A 22,137-nucleotide genomic window follows, 5' to 3' on the forward strand; every position below is an offset into this window, starting at 1 on the left:
AAGTTATAGTAGATCCAAGAGGGGTGGAGGATGTAATATAGCTTGTGAACACTTCTAAGTGACTTATCTGATAGATTTGAAACTTTTTCAATTAATGCTTCATTGCCATTTGCAGATGTGCATATTGTCGGGACAGGAGGATCCAATTATTTTCTGAAAAGTTATAGTGGATCTAAGAGGGGTGGATGATGTAAAATATCTTGTGAACACTTCTCATATATATGGCTTATCCATTTAAAACTTGAAAGTTTGTACAATACTTCAATGCCATTTTCATTTTGCATATTGTAGGGACAGGAGGATCCAATTGTTATCCTTATAAAGTTATAGTGGATATGAGGGGTGGAGGGTGGAAAATAGTTTGTGAACACTTCTCCTACATGGCTTATCGGAGTACATAATGTCTATGTTCCTGCTCATGCTTTCTCCTCCATACCATGCAGCACATTAAGGCGAGGATGTTTCATTTGGAGCACTTCCAATTTGGGGAACTGGGGAGACATTTGTTTTGTTTTTATCTCTAGTAATTGCCTGGTATTGTTGGGCATGCACTAGCTGCCTAATAAGTATTCAAGCCACTTTCCCATCCATTTGGAGCTATACTTGTACAGATGCACGAGTTGATTTTTGTTCTGTGCACAGGCATTATTACTTGGGTTTGAATTGGGTAACAAAAGAAAAAACCTATTACTGGTCTTGGACCTGGATTTAGTCTTTACAAAAAGCTCACCGATAATCATTCTAGACTGTCACCTAGCTAAGGCAGAGTAAATGATAATCATTCTAGACTGTCACCTAGCTAAGGCAGAGTAAATGATAATCATTCTAGACTGTCACCTAGCTAAGGCAGAGTAAATGATAATCATTCTAGACTGTCACCTAGCTAAGGCAGAGTAAATGATAATCATTCTAGACGGTCACCTAGCTAAGGCAGAGTAAATGATAATCATTCTAGACGGTCACCTAGCTAAGGCAGAGTAAATGATAATCATTCTAGACTGTCACCTAGCTAAGGCAGAGTAAATGTAATTGATTGTTTTTCAGTGCCTTTAAGTGGAATAAAATCGACCATGACGAGGATAGCTCCACTTGACTGAATTTATATAGACAATCTGGCTCATATATACAGAATGGATATGCATTTAAACTAGATTATTGAAGGAGAATATACACAATTATATAAGATATGAAAAAAAAGTGTTGAAAATTCAAAATAAAAGGAGTGTGAGGTGCACTTGAACCATGGCAAAAAATAATCACAGCATATACTGCCAGCAATGCAGATGACTGAGCTATTCTAAGCACCCATGTAAATATGAACCAGGTTTACAAAAATAGTTTCTGTAATATTTTGTTGATTTTTCATGACTTTCAAACCAAAGGCAGGGGTGCCCCTATAATAAAATAGTAGTGTAAATAGTTCTTATTGTAACCTATCATAATATCAAAAATAATCTTGGGGACAGGCCTGCCTCAAAGTTTATAATTTCATCATTGTAGACAATAAATTGTAAGCTCTAAATGAAATTTAAAAAAAAATCTTCCATGTACGACAGAAAATAACTAAAGAAATACAACTTTTTCTGCAAAATTGTTCTCCACTATAGGCGTTTTCTTTTGTTACCCTAAATAAATATATGATGAGTTGGAGATGAACTCTATTTTCATAAAACACAAGCCAACCCTTCAGATCAAGTTACTTTAACAATTTTATTAAATACCTCTGACATATGTATATTTTTACATACAAAATTTCATGGTGATTGCAATTGATTAATTTTCATATCTTGAATTGGGTGATCGATTTTGAAGTAGGTACATGTAAATCCAAAAGATGTCACATTTTAGTACAGTGGAACTGCATTATAGTCCCTGTGTACCTTTCAGAAACACAAGATGCCCTTCAACTCTGTTATACCTAATCAATGCCTCTGGAGTTGTACTTCAAAATCTAAGGGGAAATTAATACTATGCAACTTCTAACGGAAAGGAGAAAATATTAAGGATCAGATCAGCTGCCAGCTGGGGTCTACTTGTTTCTCACCTCCAGTCTCTACTTGCTATTTGAGACGATAGAGATCTACTGGAGACCTCTGCACTACAAACAAGCAAATTAGGATAACTCTTGTAGCTCTTCACCCAACCAAATGAATACAGCCCAGGCTGGAGTCAACACTAAAGAGGAACAGGTGCAGATTTGTATACTTTAAAGGAACTTTCATCAGAAGCTGGTAAACAGTGGAAAATATTTCATCTTTCAAAGTTATATTTATTAATTCTCAAAAAATAATGTGCACATGGTACAAATGAGAATTTAACTTCTCTCACCATTTAATACATATTCCTCACTTGACTGTACACTTTTAATCACAGTCATTGACTTAATCATGTTAATACAAGAATGTTCTGCATTCTAATTTATGGCAGATGAATAGACAGCTTCTACGTAAATAGGCTGACCAGACTCGGCCCCTGTTGGTGTTATAAGTGTCCACAATTTGCCAACATCAATAGTATCAGGTAGCTTCTGCACAGCGGCATGTTTGCTTATTCCAGCACTACTCCACTAGAAAATTTTAGTTGCTTTCAACAAATGTCACTCTAAAATCCAACATAATGCAAACTGTTTTTTTGGCTTCATCGCAGCCTGCGTAATGACTTTGCATACACTGGTTCCATAATGTGTGTACCAAAGTAGGCTCCCAGTCCAATTAACAAAAACAGGAGACACCCAGACATTAACAGATATCTATATATTATTGTATAGTCATATACCTGGAAAAAAAGAAAATTATTTCTGTTATTATATACATAAACCATTGTCATAGTTTAACACACAGTTCATTTGTTTTGAGTTCCGGAATACTCAGTATTTGTAACGATCAATTTGGGAAGCAACTATACCTCTACCACTATAACAGGCATAATGCGTGTAACTTACGACAGCTATTTGTTCTTCTGTGGATACTTTTGGCTCCCTCGGTAAAACCACCAAGATAACCGTCACTAACCCCGATAACAGGATGGCACCGAGTCCAGCATATCTGAAATTTAACACAAATTCATGACTTAGTTGCCAAATCACCTGCCACATACATTAAAGGAGTGTTTAAAAAAAAAAAAATTGACAGCTTCCCATACAACTCAACCGAAATCATGTCTGAGCAGGTTTCTGGTTTATATCAAAATATAAGTATACTGTGAGGTGCAACTGAGTTTTTTCTTCTTCGACTTACTGAAGTCCACCTTGTGCTTTTGCGAACAAAATACAGATCAGCAAACTAAAGGACCACAATAGAGCTAACGTGAAGAATCCAGCTCCAACACCCAGAACAAGCGCCATGTCTAAACAAATATCAACAACGAATGACAAACCCGAGGTAATTAGAAGGAAATTTTCCTTTTCCTTTTAGTTTGTATATTACATTATTATTTTTTTCAAAATTGCTAGTTTTATAGATCTTTGAATTCATCAATCAAACTTAATTTTCATGTATTAGAATACATTCAATATGTATGTTTTGCACAGTCGGGTGCGATATGCCTCCGAATCACGTGACATGAAAGCGCGCCAACGCTGAAGAACAAAAATAGAGAGGAAATGTCATCATATCGCCAAGTTACTGTATCATCATTTTTTGGACGCAGTCCTTTGAGTACAGTTCCCCAAGGTTTTTTTTTTCCTTCTAAAATCTTGATCTTTATCTTAGGAAAGCCATGGTTTCTTCCGTAGACCACTTTCCCCTTTTACACAGGCGCTTAAATTGTAAACTTTTGATACAAGTGCTTGTGTTCTTACGTTCTGTACTGCATGAGTTATATCCCTTTGTATTTTTATAAAAAAATCGAATTTTTTATATAAAGTGCGTTATTCGAATGTAGCTTTATTTTCGGTCCTGTAAGTCTTAACATACAAAAGGAGTTAGAAATTTTAACAATAAAGTAAATGAAATTCACTCGATTGACCAAGCCATGTATGATGAGCTAGATCTATGCGATATGATAAACGCATAGATCGTGGCTTAGTCAAGCGAGTGAAATTGTTTGACTTCATTGATAAAATTTCTTACTCGTTAACATATTTTATTTATTTTCATTAGAAATTTGGTCCACTGATATGATGCCAATTTATTGGACATAAATTAGGAATCCTGTAATCAGGCAGAATTTCACTTTCATTCAGAATGTTTGAGGAAGACATATATATATATCATCATCATCGGCATTTTGATTAACGTGCAGGATTAGCTGCATCTTCCACAGCAGTGGGCTCCCTTCCAGGTAACTGGTTTGCTGCACGCATGGCAGACCTAACATTTGACTTCCAGGCATCTTTGTCCAATGGGTTGACATCACGAAGTCCCCACTCACGCTGGTCTTTTTCTAACTGTGCTTTCCAGGTCATCTTTGGTCTCCCTGGTTGTCGTCCTCCCTCTTTTTTCATATTAAAGACATTTCACCCCTGACAACGTGCCCAAACCATCGTAGCCTCTTCTCCCTCAGGATAACGTCAAGGTCATTGATCCCAAGTCGTGCCAGTAGCTCGCTTGATCTGACACTAGCCATGTCTTCTGGCTTTACCCTGCAAATCTGTCTGACCATGGCTCTGTCTTTGTCGTAGGCGAAGGAGGTGTAGTGTTGGCAAGGGCCACGTCTCCCTTGCATATTGCATATATATATATATATATATATATATATAAACAAAAGTTTCTGAATGTTGAAGGAAAACAATGTTTATAAACAAAGGTTTTGCTAACTTCTTGCATGAAAGTCTCTGGAGACGAAGTAGGGATAGGAGTTTAAGAAAAATAAAAATTTCAGATTTATGTTATAGCTACAGTACAGTGGCTAAAGGTGCCATATTTTTTTTAGAGATCTCAGTTTGAAAAATTAGTAAAATTCATTAAAAATCTATTAATATAAATATGTTTGCTTGTCTGGTAAATTTTGATTGTACATGGGCAGTGGAAGTTCAAGTTTCTTCACACCATGACATGTTTGAGGGTACATAATTGTACTCTTTCATTTAAGAATGTATAGATGAATGATGTTGCCCATAGGTCTTTGTTTAGAATGTCCATGTTTTAGTTTCATATTTTATTGTGCGTCATATTCTCTGAAAAGGGAACCAAAGTACGAACAAGTTTCTAGACTCCCGTGTAGAGAGTTCCACCAACATGGTATTTATTAATTTGCCTTTTGTCCATCTTGATTTGTAATGGTTACTGAAAATTCCATGGAATTGAATTATAAGTTGCAGTTGTCACAATGTAGTTCTAAGAGTTCTTGGTATTGAAAAAGAGATGAATTTCTTCTGAAAAATAATTTTGATTTTAGATGAAGATTTACCACAGAGACAGACATCAGTGTCCCCAGAGGAAGAATTTATTCAACAAAGAGGGAGATTAAGATCGAGTCCGAGAAGGAGAGCTCTTACATCAAACTCTCCTCGCCTCAAAGTTACTGAAATAGGTGAATTAGAATTCTTATGATTTTCAGAATATCCTTTTTCTAGACATTAATATGTCAAATTCATAATCCTTTTCGAATGGTATTTACCACATTTTGTACCACAGGGTTGTCACTAGAAATTATTGAAGACGAGTCCCGGACTCGTGGTTTATAAGCAGCTCGAGTCCCACAAAAATTTCATGAATCCCATGGATATCTAATGAGTCTTTTTTATATAAGATAATTAAAATGGAAGCAGTACAAAACATCAATTTTAAGATTTATTTTGAATCATTCACGACTTGGCCTTGAACGACTTATTGTCCACGCCAAGAGAATTATTTCCCTGAATCTCCTATCATCACAACACAATATTTAACAGCATTTTAATCAAATCATTATTGTGATAAAATACATGCGTACTAGTTTTGTTTGCCGACAATCTGAAAAACCTACCAAAGTTTACAAACTACGCTACTTTTGATTCCAATAAAAATGGCTACCGGAAGACAAACATTTATATTTAGATATAGATCCCGATTTGTCAAACAAATAAATAAAGTAATAAGAGTAAATGACGTTCCTCATTTTGCATGTTATCTAATTATGTTTTGAATATTATATTCTATTTCGCACGTAATTGAATGACGCTAAACAAACAAGTCGGACTGGAACACTGTGAACTCAGTGGTTTTATTTTGGTTCACTAGAGCGTAACATTTTACCTAGATTTTTTCCTACTACGAGTTTAAACTGATACACAACATTAGAGCTTCTAAAAAATTATGATTTTTACTCGGAGTCCGTGACTGACACGTCCGCGGGACTCGCCATATCAGACAAACTTGTGTCCCAAATGAATTTTCTGTGTCTAGGATGCAGATTCTTGCATTAGTGACAACCCTGGTACCAGTTAGCCATGTTGAATCACCTTATAATGGGATTTAGTTGCACTCTGTTGTGGATGAGTGTGTGCCAAACAGAAGTAATTTACATTTGCATCAATCTCTCATAAATATGCGTAATGATTCCTTTTTCACAAATTTTCATTTCAATGTATCTTTGAATATTTTTAATTCTAACATACATACCAGCCCCAGACATTGCTTTATCAGACCGTGCCAGTTTTCTAGTTTTATGCTGTTGCTTAGATGTTTTCAGAACAGGACATTTTTATTAGATTTTTATCCCTTGGGACTAGTGATATTTTTAACTAGTACTCGGGTGACCGATAAGGCCTGTGGGCCTCTTGTTAGCTCACCTGAGTTGAAAGCTCAAGTGAGCTCTTCTCATCATCTGTCGTCTGTGTGTTAACTTTTCACATTTTCGACTTCTTCTCCAGATCCAATGGGCCAATTTAAAACCAAACTTGGCAAAAAGCATCCTTGGGTGAAGGGCCTTCAAGTTTGTTCAAATAAAGGGTCATGCCCCTTCAAAGGGGAAATAATAACACAAATGCAAAAATAATAGGGTGGGGTCATTTAAAAATCTTGTCAAGAACCACAGGGCCAGAAGAGCTGAAATTTTTTTACATGATAGAATCCTGACACAGTGTAGTTTCAAGGTTGTCAAAATCATGGCCCCCGGGGGGTAGTATGGGACCACAGCAGGGATCAAAGTTTTACATACAAGTATATAGAAAAAATCTTCTCAAGAACCATTGGGACATAGAAGTTTACATTTCCATGAAAGCTTCCTGACATAGTGCAGATTCAAGTTTGTAAAATTCATGGCCCCTGAGGATATGTTGGGGCCACAATAGACTCGCCTATATATTCGCATGTAAAACTTTGAGTCGGGTGAGTGATGTGGCCCATGGGCCTCTTGTACCTTATTGCACTGGTTTGGTTTTCTCCCTATTTCTTTTATCCACGGAACACTTCCCAATTTCAAACAAATGTTGCTATTTTTATACCCCCCCCCCCCCCCCCCCCGCAACAACAAGTTGGGGGGGGGGGGGGGATTTTACTGGAATCGGGTTGTCCATCCGTCTGTAGACGCAATGGTTTCTGGGCTCTAAAGCATTATCCTTTCCACCTACCGTCACCATATCATATATATGGACTACCCATGGGATGAAGATGTTCCCTATCGATTTTGAGGTCAAAGGTCAAGCGCACTGGACATCGAAGTAGCAATATGGTTTCCGGGCTCTAAAGCGTTATCCTTTCCACCTACAGTCACCATATCATACATAAGGACTACCCATGGGATGAAGATGTTCCCTATCGATTTTTGGGTCAAAGGTCAAGCGCACTGGACATTGAAGTAGCAATATGGTTTCCGGGCTCTAAAGTGTTATCCTTTCCACCTACAGTCACCATATCGTACATATGGACTACCCATGGGATGAAGATGTTCCCTTATCGATTTTAAGGTCAAGCGCACTGGACATTGAAGTAGCAATATGGTTTCCATTTAAATTCTTTAATGGCTTTTTTCATCGCATGGAGATGCTGCGTTCCTAGATACCTTTTGGATCATAATACTGAAGTTTTACCTATTACCAACACCCTTTGGGAGATTGGGGTAAGGGGGGGGGGGGGGGGGGGGGGGTCTTAGTGAGCATTGCTCACAGTACCTCTTGTTTCTGATTGGAAAGCTCAGGCCTTTGAAATTAAGATTTTAAAAAATTCCTGCTGGTCATACATACTGTTACGATTACAATTACTTGGGAAATCCGATAAAATACATGTATTATATTTATATATCATGGTTAAAATTTTGTCCTTTATGCAGTTGACTTGATATCAGATTCCCCTAATGATAAGAGCGGTTGGACACCATTAAGGAGAAAAGCTCAGGTGGACGGTATTAAGAGGAGATTGAAAATGGGGGAGATCTCGATTAGAGTGGATCGAGATGATGAATTACAAGATCATGGACACGACCAAGACGACGAAGAGTTTGTTCCAAGTGTAAAGGTCAGTTCACACTGTAGGCATTTCCATGGATACCGACAACTCTTCATAGCTACTAAATGTTTCCATAGATACAGACAACTCTTTATAGCTACTAAATGTTTCCATAGATACAGACAACTCTTCATAGCTACTAAATGTTTCCATAGATACAGACAACTCTTCATAGCTACTAAATGTTTCCATAGATAGACAACTCTTCATAGCTACTAAATGTTTCCATAGCTACAGACAACTCTTCATAGCTACTAAATGTTTCCATAGCTACAGACAACTCTTCATAGCTACTAAATGTTTCCATAGCTACAGACAACTCTTCATAGCTACTAAATGTTTCCATAGCTACAGACAACTCTTCATAGCTACTAAATGTTTCCATAGATACCGACAACTCTTCATAGCTACTAAATGTTTCCATAGATACAGACAACTCTTCATAGCTACTAAATGTTTCCATAGCTACAGACAACTCTTCATAGCTACTAAATGTTTCCATAGCTACAGACAACTCTTCATAGCTACTAAATGTTTCCATAGCTACAGACAACTCTTCATAGCTACTAAATGTTTCCATAGCTACAGACAACTCTTCATAGCTACTAAATGTTTCCATAGATACAGACAACTCTTCATAGCTACTAAATGTTTCCATAGCTACAGACAACTCTTCATAGCTACTAAATGTTTCCATAGCTACAGACAACTCTTCATAGCTACTAAATGTTTCCATAGATACAGACAACTCTTCACAGCTACTAAATGTTCCCATAGATACAGACAACTCTTAACAGCTACTAAATGTTCCCATAGATACAGACAACTCTTCATAGCTACTAAATGTTCCCATAGATACAGACAACTCTTCATAGCTACTAAATGTTTCCATAGATACAGACAACTCTTCATAGCTACTAAATGTTTCCATAGATACCGACAACTCTTCATAGCTACTAAATGTTTCCATAGATACCGACAACTCTTCATAGCTACTAAATGTTTCCATAGATACCGACAACTCTTCATAGCTACTAAATGTTTCCATAGATACAGACAACTCTTCATAGCTACTAAATGTTTCCATAGATACAGACAACTCTTCATAGCTACTAAATGTTTCCATAGATACAGACAACTCTTCATAGCTACTAAATGTTTCCATAGATACCGACAACTCTTCATAGCTACTAAATGTTTCCATAGATACCGACAACTCTTCATAGCTACTAAATGTTTCCATAGATACCGACAACTCTTCATAGCTACTAAATGTTTCCATAGATACCGACAACTCTTCATAGCTACTAAATGTTTCCATAGATACAGACAACTCTTCATAGCTACTAAATGTTTCCATAGATGCAGACAACTCTTCATAGCTACTAAATGTTTCCATAGATACAGACAACTCTTCATAGCTACTAAATGTTTCCATAGATACAGACAACTCTTAATAGCTACTAAATGTTTCCATAGCTACAGACAACTCTTAATAGCTACTAAATGTTTCCGATCTATGCAAGATGGGTTCTATTTCCAACTTGAACTAAGCAGGGATGGGGTCAATTACATTAAAATGTAATTAAATACCTTCAATTACATTGATAATTTTGTCAACTACTTACAATTACATTGATTTTAACTAATGCAATTAATTACTTTGAAAAATGTAATCAATTTACATTTCAATGACTGAAGTTTATTTCAAAATGTTTTGGAAGACTTGACCACAAAGCCTGCTTTGATCCAGTTTCAAGCTTTTTGAGGAGGTTTGCTAAAAATCTGGCTTTGAAATTTTTAGCTGTATTTTCTGGAACATGAAATTCTTGTAGCTGCAATAATGTAGCCAGTGCATTTTAAGTCATGAATGATGTGAACTATTACTCTGGTGTACTTTCAACCTGTGCTTTTGTTCTTGGGCATGAGAGGGGTTCACACCTGAACACAATTAGCCCTTCACCTATAGCCCTAGGCATTGTGGTCATGCTGCATCAAGTATATAAACATGATGAGACATCTAATTATTGCATAAGCACCCCATGACAAGCAATGAAACAGTCTTATACAGCATTATTATCAGATACTTTCATTCCATCATTTTCCAAGTGTTAAGTTTGAACAAGAATTTAATTGAAATGTAATTGAAAATTTTGACTTTTCGTGAATGGAGTTAAATACATTCAATTACTTGTAAATGAAAGCAAATTTAATTACAAATACATTGTACATCCAATTACTTTAGAAAAATGTGATTAAAAACTGCAAATAACAATTCCATTTTTCAATTACCCCATCCCTGGAACTAAGTAAGGGACCATATACATGTATATGACAACAGTCTATCCTGGCCCATGTATAGCTTAAAAACTCAAGCTGTAAAGGCTAAATTCATTTTAATTTAATTTCATGTAAGAGATCATGTCTTTCTACATAATTCATCTAATATTTAGGGATATTTGGAGTACACAGCACCAAAAGTGACACAATTTCTCAAATTTCATGAAAAGGCTCAAATTTGTGAAGGGCTATTCCAGAAATAAATACATGGGGGGGTCGGGAGGCACCTTTTGTATATACCAAGCACCCATAAAAAAAAATAAAAAATTACCCCATGACCCATCAAATTAATAAACTCATTTTACAATGACCCATCTAATAAAAAAAAAACTAACCAGACCCACCACAAAAATATTTTTAAAAATGAAAACGATACAAATCTCGCGAGGATTTCGGGACAAACATTCTAGTCAATGACGCGGTAATGCCTGTGCGACATTGTATCGCAGTAGTTCTGAAGCAACGATGTCACATCAACAATCAAAGGCATCTATGGCGGGAATGTTGGAAAGATTGGGAGTCCAAACGATGCTATTATCATGAAATGGGTATGGATATGTTTTTCCACGAATCATTCGTCTTCTAATGGAGCCCGCGCCCGGAGGCCTCTATATCACCATCACACCGACTGATAAATATAATGCATCGGTACCCTCGTATAAATCAACTAAGGTTTGCCTATTTTTATTAGAAAACGGAATACCTATTGGTTTCAAAATATTCCCAAAATCGATGCACTGTAAACTGTAATGATCTTCAGAACAGAGTTCGCCGCCATCACGTCCAAAGGGACCCTACTAAACGCGCCTCTAATTTGAAGAGTGCCGTAATGGAAAGTTATGCGCTGCAAAGAGCGACAACTCGAATAGTTCTATGTTATTTCCGATTTCGAAAGCAGCATTTCGAAAGCACGTTTTCAATTTTCCCTCCGACGTTTTGTAACCAACACGACAAGAGCGACAATAAAAATATTCTGAAAACTCAACACCCACGTGGCACAAAATAAAACAATAGAAACTACCCACTACCCATAATAAATATTTTTTTAACAGTCCAACCACGGACCAATTAAAATATGAAAAAATACGACCACCCACACAAAAAAATATCATTTGCCGCCCGACCCCCCCATTTGATCATTTCTGGAACAGCCCGAATGTATTTCTTTTAGTGCAGCTTTAATCTGAACAATTTTTTTTTTATCACATATGTGTGTACTAGAAACATGGATCTTTGGTATAAATCTGGAGTTCATCAAAGCCTGTGCTAGGTGTTTTCTCGAAGAAAATGGTGCAGAAAAGTTATATTATGTCAACTTGCCAAAATGTCAGCAAAAATTCTTGTCATATTTGAGTTTTACATCATTTTGATCAAATTGAGAATAGATACTGAGTTTCATTAAGATTCAAGATTGCACAAAATACTGGTACTGCGCTCAATTCTTCCCAGGTGATAAGTCACACTTCAACAAATTCAGATTGACCTGTGCACTAGATGATCTAAGCTACTGTTAATGACTACATTGGTTGAGTAAAATATTAAATGACTTCTTTTTTAGCTCGCCGGAATGACTTCAACCTGGGCGATATCTTTTGAACCAATAAAGATAGGGATTTGATATTTTACATAAAGATGCCTCATGAAGTAGTGCTGAAACGATACCCTCATTCAAGATGCGAAACGTATTGCAATACTTATGCCACGATTCAATACTTTCAATACGATGCAATTTACAGAAGAAACCAATAATAACTTTCAAGAAAAATTTAATTACCATTGAAGATTCAAAATCATAATTTCAAAAGCAAAATGTTTCCAAACTGCCAAACGGTAAGATACCTGTTGGCTCTGTAGTTCAAACCGATAAAGTTCATTATTATTTTCATCAGAATCAAGATAAACAATGTCTAAACGTTATTGGACGCTATTTTGTCCCTTATTCAGGTAAAAATGATAAGTACAGGCCAAGCCTGATGTATTTCCGTAAACCCGTTTGTAATAAACGTATCGAACCAAAAATCAATGCAATGAATCAAGAGTTTATCTTGAACAGTATCGATATTTCGGTGAATCGTTTCAGCCCTATCATGAATAGACCTTTGTTTTGGTAGAAGACATTTGACCTAATGACCTTTGCTTTGATTTACTGTTCAAAACCTTGAGCCTTGGTTATATCTTTTGAACTAAGAGTGATAGGGCTCTGATGTTTCAAATATAGATGCCTCATTAGAAGACATTTCATTCATTACCAGAACTGTTGACCTTGGACTTGACCTGCTTTTCAAAAACATTAACCTTGGCTATATCTTTTGAACCAAGGGGATAAGGATTTGATATTTCATATTTAGATGCCTCAAAACTTAGACTTTAACCTATTTTTCATAAACTTTGACTTTTTGAACAATAGGTTAAGTAGAGTCATTCTTCCCGGTGAAGTATGTTGTCTTCTGACAACTGCTGTTGGGGTTGTTGTTTTTCTTATGACATGTATGTAGTGTGAGGATCAATTAAAATTGAAATGGGGTTCGGTACATAATTGAACGGGGTTCGGTACATGTAATTGGCTCTTAATACAAATCAATTGAGGGGAAAATTTATCTCCATAATTATGCTTTGTGTGTGTAATTTGTATTAAAGAGAATTAAAATTGATAGGCTTTGCTGTTTAGCTTTGAATACAAATCATTTGATGTACAAGTTTTCCGACAAGGAAATGAAATTGATAGGTTGGATCTTGTGGAGCACTTGAATGTACATTTACAGTATGTTTGTGTGTAATTAAAATATTTACTAGAGAGATGTTACTTTCAGACAAATCTGAAGCTGAAAAACTTTACACTAATTTGTACATTCAATTCACAATGGCAGCTGTTTACAGTAAAATGAACAAATGATTGATTAAAGTCTTATAAAAGTAAGCAAAATGACAATAAATTAATACGGACAGAAAGTACTTATAAATTCTTATGCATAAAAAACATAATATACCAATAATATAGTTTGTTGTAATATTAACGTAAAGAATTGCCGTATGAAATACTTAAATATCTTATAAAGTCTTCAATGTATGAAATACTAAATATCTTATAAAGTCTTCAAATAGAGGTGCGAGGGGTATTGTAAATCTACTCATTTGGGCATTTGGCTAATCAAATATTCGGTTAATTGGGGGGGGGGGATCCTCACAAAAGACACAAATGCGTTAATGGATTAAGCGAAACCCCCTGTATTAGATATTGTTTCACACTAAAGTTATAATTTTATAATTCATAGTATATTTCGTATATATGTAATCTGTGAAATGAAAGGTGACTTCATATATAAATCTGTTAGAATAAAGGTGAAAATATGCCATGGTGCAAAACCTTCAGTTGATTAAAACTTGATGTGCATATACATTTAGAAAGTTGATGGTTTCATTTTCAGAAAAGGAAGAGAAGTACCAAATCAAAGAAAACTGAGGCGCCAAATTTACACAAGAGATTGTCTGCATTAAGTAGTGAACAGTTAACAAAGATCATAGAAAACCTGGTGGAGAAGCATCCTGAAATACAGCAGGTGTGTATGGTGATCTGTCCTAAGACAAAACAGACCTTCACTCTTTGCAATTTCTTCCTATTGTTAAGTCCCCTGGATCACTGAGACTATCTATTGCGATCTGTTGCAAGGTCACCTTAGCCAAAGGCTCCAGTGAGCTTTTCTAATGGAAATTTGTCCGTTGTCTGGCGTCGTTGTCGTAAACTTTTCACATTTTTATACGCCCATCAAAGACGGGACGTATTATGGTATGGCGTCGTCCATCTGTCTGTCCGGACCTTGTGGGCAGGATACAGACTGAACAATAAGCCCTAGGACTTTACAAATTAGTACATTTGATCATCATGATGAGAGGAAGATGCCTGTTGTTTTTCAAGGTCAAAGGTCAAGGTCGTAGTATCACATTTTAGGAAAACCTTGTGGGCAGGATACAAACCGAACCGTAAGCTCCAGGATATTATAACTTGGTATATTTGATCATCATGATGAGAGGAAGGTGCCTATTGTTTTTCAAGGTTAAAGGTCAAGGTCGTAGTATCACTTTTTAGGAAAACCTTGTGGGCAGGATACAAACCGAACCGTAAGCTCCAGGATATTATAACTTGGTATATTTGATCATCATGATGAGAGGAAGGTGCGTATTGTTTTTCAAGGTCAAAGGTCAAGGTCGTAGTATCACATTTTAGGAAAACCTTGTGGGCAGGATACAAACCGAACCGTAAGCTCCAGGATATTATAACTTGGTATATTTGATCATCATGATGAGAGGAAGGTGCCTATTGTTTTTCAAGGTTAAAGGTCAAGGTTGTAGTATCACTTTTTAGGAAAACCTTGTGGGCAGGATACAAACCGAACCGTAAGCTCCAGGATATTATAACTTGGTATATTTGATCATCATGATGAGAGGAAGGTGCCTATTGTTTTTCAAGGTCAAGGTCGTAGTATCACTTATTAGGAAAACCTTGTGGGCAGGATACAAACCGAACCATTAGCATATTTATGAAGTAGCACATTCTAAGGCTATCCCTCTTTATATCTTGATATCCATTTCTACAAGCATAATAATGAATTAGCTCACAGAGGACAGTGCTTCTGCAGTTGTAAAATCATGTAATGCTTGACAATTAGTATGTCTAAATTCATTAAATTTGGATTTGAAATGTGCCTAAAATTGCTCAGGTTACATATTTATTCATAAAAGTTCTCCAGCCTTACTATTTTCCATTTCATAATGTTGGCAGCTCTGTCTATTTATCTGAAACATAACTTTACACCCACAATCGAGTAGATGTCGTAAAACTTCACTTCCGATTGCGAGTTATTTATTAGAAATAATAATAGAGATTATGTACATACATCACGCGGTTCAAAATTGCTGAAAAATCTTTACACTGTCAGTTATTTTCTTAGTTAAGAATAAAATATCTTATTGTTTAAAGTTTCTTGTTGTTTTTTCAACACAACCAGTCGGACTAGTAAATCGACATTTTATCCGACCGAACCCATCATTTAGTAGACTCGGTCGGTTGGACGTGCCTTAATGTCAAACCCTGCATACAAATATATAGGGAAAATCTTTAAAAATCTTCTCAAAACCACTGGGACAGGAAAGTGCAAATTTACATGAAAGTTTCCTGACATATAGTGCAGATTCATATTTGTTAAAATCATGGCCCCATGAGGTAGGATGGGACCACAATAGGGGATCAAAGTTTTACATAGAAATATATAGGGAGAAAATCTGTAAAAATCTTCTCAAGATATACACGATATAGAACCGCATTCTCATTGGTTCCCACTCTTTTGTGGAAACAAGCAGAACGAGCCCAACTTTTTGATAGTCACTGATGTTAAGTGTTAGTGCGAGGTAACGAATCAATAACCCTTGACTTGTGAAGATCACTGTAACTGTCTGTTTTCTCACAGTTTTACACAAGAAAAACAGGTTAATTTTTTTTTAAATATCCTCTTCTCAAGAAAGTGGGGCCACAGTGAATCTTGTGCAAAGAAATATATCAAACAAAAATCTTTAAAACTTTTTCTTTGACGAACCATGGAAATGCTGTTTGTAAAATTTATATGCAAGTCTCTTTACATATAGCACAATTTTAAGCTTGTTATGCCCTTCATATTGACCTATGTGGTCAGAAAAATGTGAAAGCAATGTTTCAAATTTGTGTCCCCTGGCCAGAATGGATTGAAATGTGTTTTTTTTTTTAGATCAATAGAGAAGGTGCATCTGCTGAGTGCTCCATTGAGCCTCTTGTTTATTTTGCATTACATAAGTGACTGTTTATACCCATGGGCCTAGTGTATACGAAATTGCACATAAAAGAACACTGCAAGAATTGAGATAGGAAAATTACATTTGTGTACTGAGAAACCAAGAGTAGTTCGACGCAAACGACCTTGATGTACTCTTGACTTGTTTCTAAGGTTTTACACTTTTACACATATCACATGTACATCTTTCTCTCTCTCTCTCTCTCTTTCTCCCCCCCCCCCCCCCCCCCCCCCTATTGTATGCAACAGTCGCCCCAAATGAAATAGATATTCAACTTAGAAATTTCATTTATTACAAGAAGGCAGTTTTCAAAGTAACCTAATGAGGACTTTTGATTATGATTATTTATTGCAGGAGATAGTCATTCCGAATGCAGATATCAGCAGTTTGGTGGAGAACTTGGAGCTGTTCAAAAGCAACATTTACAAGTCCTTTCCTAACTCTAGATGGGGCTCCAGCAGGGATGCCTTCTGCTTCAGACGTGTCAAAACTCATTTAAACAGCTTTACAGTAAGTACAGATATGGAAAGTATGAGGTCACCTGAGTCACGCGGGTGACATTTTGCCTTTGGTTTGTGTCTGCCATCATGTGTTATCGGTCAATAATTGAACATTTTAAGATTTGATAACCGCCCTTCCAGTGCTTTCAAATTTCTCGTGAAACATCTTTTGGACAAAGGAGACATACACTGTATGTTGTAAATTTCAGGATTCCTGCACCGCCAGGACCTTTGGAGGCAAAAAAGTCAAAATTGACCAATTACCTGTATATTTATGTGTAAACCATTTCAATAACATCTTTAATGTTATTGATACTAGATTGAAATTACATGTAAATGGATATTTATGAGGAGCAGGTAGCCTTTACCAAATTTGGAAATTTCATGATCCAAGGGGTTGAGGTTTCGGTACCAGGGTGTGGCCAAAATGGTCATAGTGATTAAAGAGGTATAGCGCATTTGCTGACAATACGGCCGACTCAAAAATCTAAATGGAAAACACCGGTTTCCAATAATAGACTGGCGTGTTATATTTAAGTATAAGGCCAACGTTTTTTATGTTTCGTTAACCAGATAAGTGGCGTTCTTGTTGAAAATGGATAAAATATGAAAAAATCATTCTCAAAATTTATCTCGAGATATAGCAGCCTGTCAAATGTTAAACCTTTAAATTTACATGCCTGGGTGGCCTAGTGGTTTAGGTGCTCGGTAATCTAAAACTCAAACCATACATTCCGAGTTCAAGTCCAATATTTTCCCAATCTTTTTTTTATTTTTTTCGCTTTTCATATTTTTGGGGTCGTTTTCTTGAAGGGGGGGGGGGGTGTTATAAATGTGATACATATATTATAACAAATATTAATCATTTTCATCATAACTTCCAATATTTGCAAGTTACATTTTATTTAGAGATCACTGTAGTTCCGTTTGTTTACACTAAGATGTTCTTGTGTGCACAGGATTTTCAAACCATAATGTGGCTGACGAAAAACTAAACAAATACTGTACAAGAAAAAGGGCACAAATGCACAGCATGTAATAAGTAAAAATAGTCCAAGGGAGGAAAAGAATTGTTATACAGTTTGACTTCTCAAAAGTTAATATAAAAACTCATGTAGCAACTGTCATGATATTTAGGCAAAGCTAAACACTCGAATTATCAACCAACGGCAAATAAACTGATGAAATCTATTAAAGGTGCTGCAGTCATGTCAGAAAAAGACAGTCAGTTAAGTAATGCCATATGTAAAAGAGTTGTTGTGTAATATGAATGCACCTATGAAAATATTGTACTGTTCATCATTCCAAATAGGAAAATGGTTTATTGATTAAAGAACGACTCATATAAATGCTAAACAGCGGCAGTTATTTATCTTAAACCAAATTTCCTCAAATGGACTTATGTACAGTCATACTCAAGTAAAACAATTTCAGTGTTTTATTTCTGGTTTTAGGTGGCCTTTTGCAACAATTTGCAATTTTTTATGCCTATTACATTACATCTACTTACTTACTGGATACTGTTAGTGATTATCACATCAGTGCTGCTATGGTATCCCTCCATGTCACACGGTCTTTGGCTATATTTTCGGCGTCCTGATATGTTAGGCCCGCAGTTGTAAAGTTTCTTGCCAGCGTGTCTCGCCATCTCTGCGGTTGTCGTCCTTGTTTTCGTCTGCCTCCAACCGATGTAGGGTCCCATTTGTACATTCGTTTAGGGAATCTTTCGTCTCCCATCCTCGACATGTGACCAAACCATCTCAGCCGATTCCTCATGAGTAGTGTTGAGGCATATGGTTGATCTGTGAGCTCTCGAATGTCACTGTTGCGCCTTCGTTCCCACCATTTGGTCTTCAGAATAATTCTAAGGCATCTGGAATCGAAGGCGTCTAGTCGTTGCTCATGTTTCCTGGTTGTGACCCATGTCTCAGATGCATACAGCAATGTTGGAATGACAACATTACATCTACTATATACTCTATATAATCACAGTGATGTTTATGCTTATCAAATAAAGATGCTATCAACATATAGATATCTTTATTAAGTAATTTGGGTAAACAGAAGTATAAACTGACATTGTATAGCAGAATATTTGTAAAAAATGATATTCAAGAAAAATGTATTTATGTAGGCGAAATTGCATACCAAGTGCGCTTATACTCCTTTGAACTTCGTTTGTTATGGGAAGTAAAAAAAAAGTATCATGGCATTCCAAACCGATAAACACCCACATTTGATATTTATACCCCCCTTTGAAAAAGAGGGGGCATATTGTTTTGCACCTGTCGGTCGGTCTGTAGACCATGTGTTGTCCGCTCAATATCTTGAGAACCATTCACTTGATGATAATGATATTTCATATGTGGGTTAGTTATGAGTAGAAGAGGATCCCTATTGTTTTTCAGGTCCAAAGGTCAAGGGTCAATCTACTCTGGACATAGGAATATAATGTCCGCTCAATATCTTGAGAACCCTTTGCTTGAGAGACATCAAACTTGGCACACTGGTACATCCTAAGGAGTAGATGACCCCTAGTGATTTTGAGGTCATATGGTCAAAGGTCAAGGGTCAAACTAGGCATAGGAATATACTGACCATTCAATGTCTAGAGAACCCTTTGCTTGACAGACATCAAACTTGATACACTGGTACATCTTTAAGAGAAGATGACCCCTAATGATTTTGAGGTCACATGGTCAAAGGTCAAGGGTCAAACTTGACATGGGAATATACTGTCTGCTCAGTATCTTGAGAACCTTTTTCTTGACAGACATCAAACTTGGTACACTGGTACGACTTCAGGAGAAGACGACCACTATTGATTTTGAGGTCACATGGTCAAAGGTCAAGGGTCAAACTTGACATGGGAATATACTGTCTGCTCAGTATCTTGAGAACCTTTTTCTTGACAGACATCAAACTTGGTACACTGGTACGACTTCAGGAGAAGACGACCACTATTGATTTTGAGGTCACATGGTCAAAGGTCAAGGGTCAAACTGGACATAGGAATATACTGTCCGTTCAATATCTTGAGAACCCTTTGCTTGACAGACATCAAACGTGGTACACTGGTACGTCTTCAGGAGAAGACGACCCCTATTGATTTTCAGATCACATGGTCAAAGGTCAAGGGTCAAACTGGACATTGGAATATACTGTCAGCTCCATATCTTGAGAACCCTTTGCTTGACAGACTTTAAACTTGGTACACTGGTACATCTTCAGGAGAAGATGACAACTTGATTTTGAGGTCGCGTGGTCAAAGGTCAAGGGTTAAACTGTACATAGGAATATATTGTCCGCTCAATATCTTGAGAACCCTTTGCTTGACAGACATCAAACTTGGTACACTGGTACATCTTCAGGAAAAGATGACTACTAATTATTTTAAGGTCACATGGTCAAAAGTCAAGGGTCAAATTGGACATAGGAATATACTGCCCGTTCAATATCTTGAGAACCCTTTGCTTGACAGACATCAAACTTGGTACACTGGTACATCTTCAGGAGTTGATGACCCCTATTGATTTTTAGGTCACATGGTCAATCCACTCTTGACATAGGAAGATATTGTCTGCTCAATATTTTGAATTGATGATACTACTCTCAATTAAATGATGTGTGTGTGTATAACCCTTTTCAATTTTGCATCATGGGGTGGGGCATATGTGTTTTACAAACATCTCTTGTTTTTTTTGAAAAGCGCTCTTATTACCCACAGCACGTATACTGTAATTCTGGAACAACCCGTAGTGTATACAACAAAACACAATTATAGACACATTTATCTCTATCCTGGTTATCTTTTCAATTATGTTAGTGTATTGGATATCTACATATGATTCTGTGGGGATCTGGGTCAAAATAGGTCATCAGTACCCCTTACTTGTCATAGGAGGCGATTAGATGGGACAGTCCTTTGGATGAGACTTCATAAACCGAGCCCCCATGTCACAGCAGATGTGGCATGATCAGGGGTGTGATTTTTCCTCATTTCAGAGGAAATCCTGATTTGCTCAATTTTTGAAAAAATGAAACACTTTGGATTTGATCTAAAGTGGCAGAAAATGATATTTTTCCAAGTAGGGTGAGGTGTTTTCCTCCGTTTTTGACCAGTTTTCCTCTGATTTCTGAGGAATTCAGTCGCATCCCTGCATGATAAAGATTCCTTCCTTCTCAAATGTCATAAGCGCTGAGCATAGGCCTAAATTTTGCAGGCCTTCACTGGCAATGGTGACATCTACTTGAATTATTTTTCAGGCATTTCACATTTTAGAATCTGATGATGCTGTTGAGTATATATATGCATGTTTTCACTGTTGAATTGAGTTCTATGTTGGCACGGATACCATACAATTGCCCTGGGGCTCAGTACTTTCCTAAATTTCATCTCTTTAAGCAATAAAGTATTTGTTTCAGAAATCCTGCATTGATCAGGGAAAACAGCTGGAGGCTTTGGAGTCGTGGCCAGCACTGATAGACTATATTCTGAAAGCTTGGGAGTTGGTGGACGATTTACCACTGTGGGACAATCCTGATCATAACAAGGGTAGAACTAGATGCTTCAAAACATTAGGTGTGCAGTGTAAGAGGGCTATTAACAGCAGTTGTCTGTCTCAGACAGAGTATGAGGAATTACTATCAAGGTAAGTTAGAAATCACTGAATTGAAAGTTAGCTGTTGTTCTATTCTAGTGTTCTAACATATGCAAGGGCATTGTTTTTGTGTCGGTTGAACATATTTCATTGATCAATGCAAAGGGATTGGGAACAAATTACTAGCCCCTCTCCTAATTATGTCTCCCCTCTTTCAGGGGGAGACCTATTGTTTTTAACTCACATCAGCCGAAGGCTCAAGTGAGCTTTTCTGAAAAGATCAAAATTTGTCTGGTGACGGCTTTAACTTTTCACATTTTCATCTTCTCCAGAACCACTGGGTCAATTTCAACCAAATTTTGTACAAAGCATCCTTGTTTGTTCAAATGAAGGGTCATGCCCCCTTCAAAGGGGAGGTAATCACAAAAATGCAAACATTAGGTGACGGTCATTTAAAAATCTTCTCAAAAACCACTGGGCCAGGGGGAGGGGAGGGGGGGGGGGGGATGT

The 22,137-nt window shown here is 36.8% G+C and overlaps 2 protein-coding genes across 2 annotated transcripts in view; one reads left to right on the forward strand and one right to left on the reverse strand.

The window, feature by feature from the left end:
- LOC125679442 (PR domain zinc finger protein 10-like) overlaps nt 1–22,137 on the forward strand; it is a 43,130-nt gene that overhangs the window by 19,335 nt on the left and 1,658 nt on the right. Inside the window, exons 17-21 of the mRNA XM_056157519.1 lie at nt 5,338–5,472; nt 8,191–8,369; nt 14,132–14,263; nt 16,881–17,036; nt 21,452–21,678. Coding sequence (XP_056013494.1) covers nt 5,338–5,472; nt 8,191–8,369; nt 14,132–14,263; nt 16,881–17,036; nt 21,452–21,678 — 829 coding nt within the window. The remainder of the gene's footprint in view (nt 1–5,337; nt 5,473–8,190; nt 8,370–14,131; nt 14,264–16,880; nt 17,037–21,451; nt 21,679–22,137) is intronic.
- On the reverse strand, nt 2,249–3,574 carry LOC125679443 (transmembrane protein 218-like). Its single transcript, XM_048918670.2, has 3 exons — nt 3,237–3,574; nt 2,942–3,044; nt 2,249–2,775 (listed from the first exon to the last, which is right to left on the reverse strand). The coding sequence occupies exons 1-3, from the start codon at nt 3,341–3,343 to the stop codon at nt 2,638–2,640; spliced, it is 348 nt and encodes a 115-aa protein (XP_048774627.1). The 5' UTR covers nt 3,344–3,574; the 3' UTR covers nt 2,249–2,637.

This window comes from Ostrea edulis, chromosome 2, assembly GCF_947568905.1.
Source record: "Ostrea edulis chromosome 2, xbOstEdul1.1, whole genome shotgun sequence".
NCBI classification, from domain to species: Eukaryota; Metazoa; Mollusca; class Bivalvia; order Ostreida; family Ostreidae; genus Ostrea; species Ostrea edulis.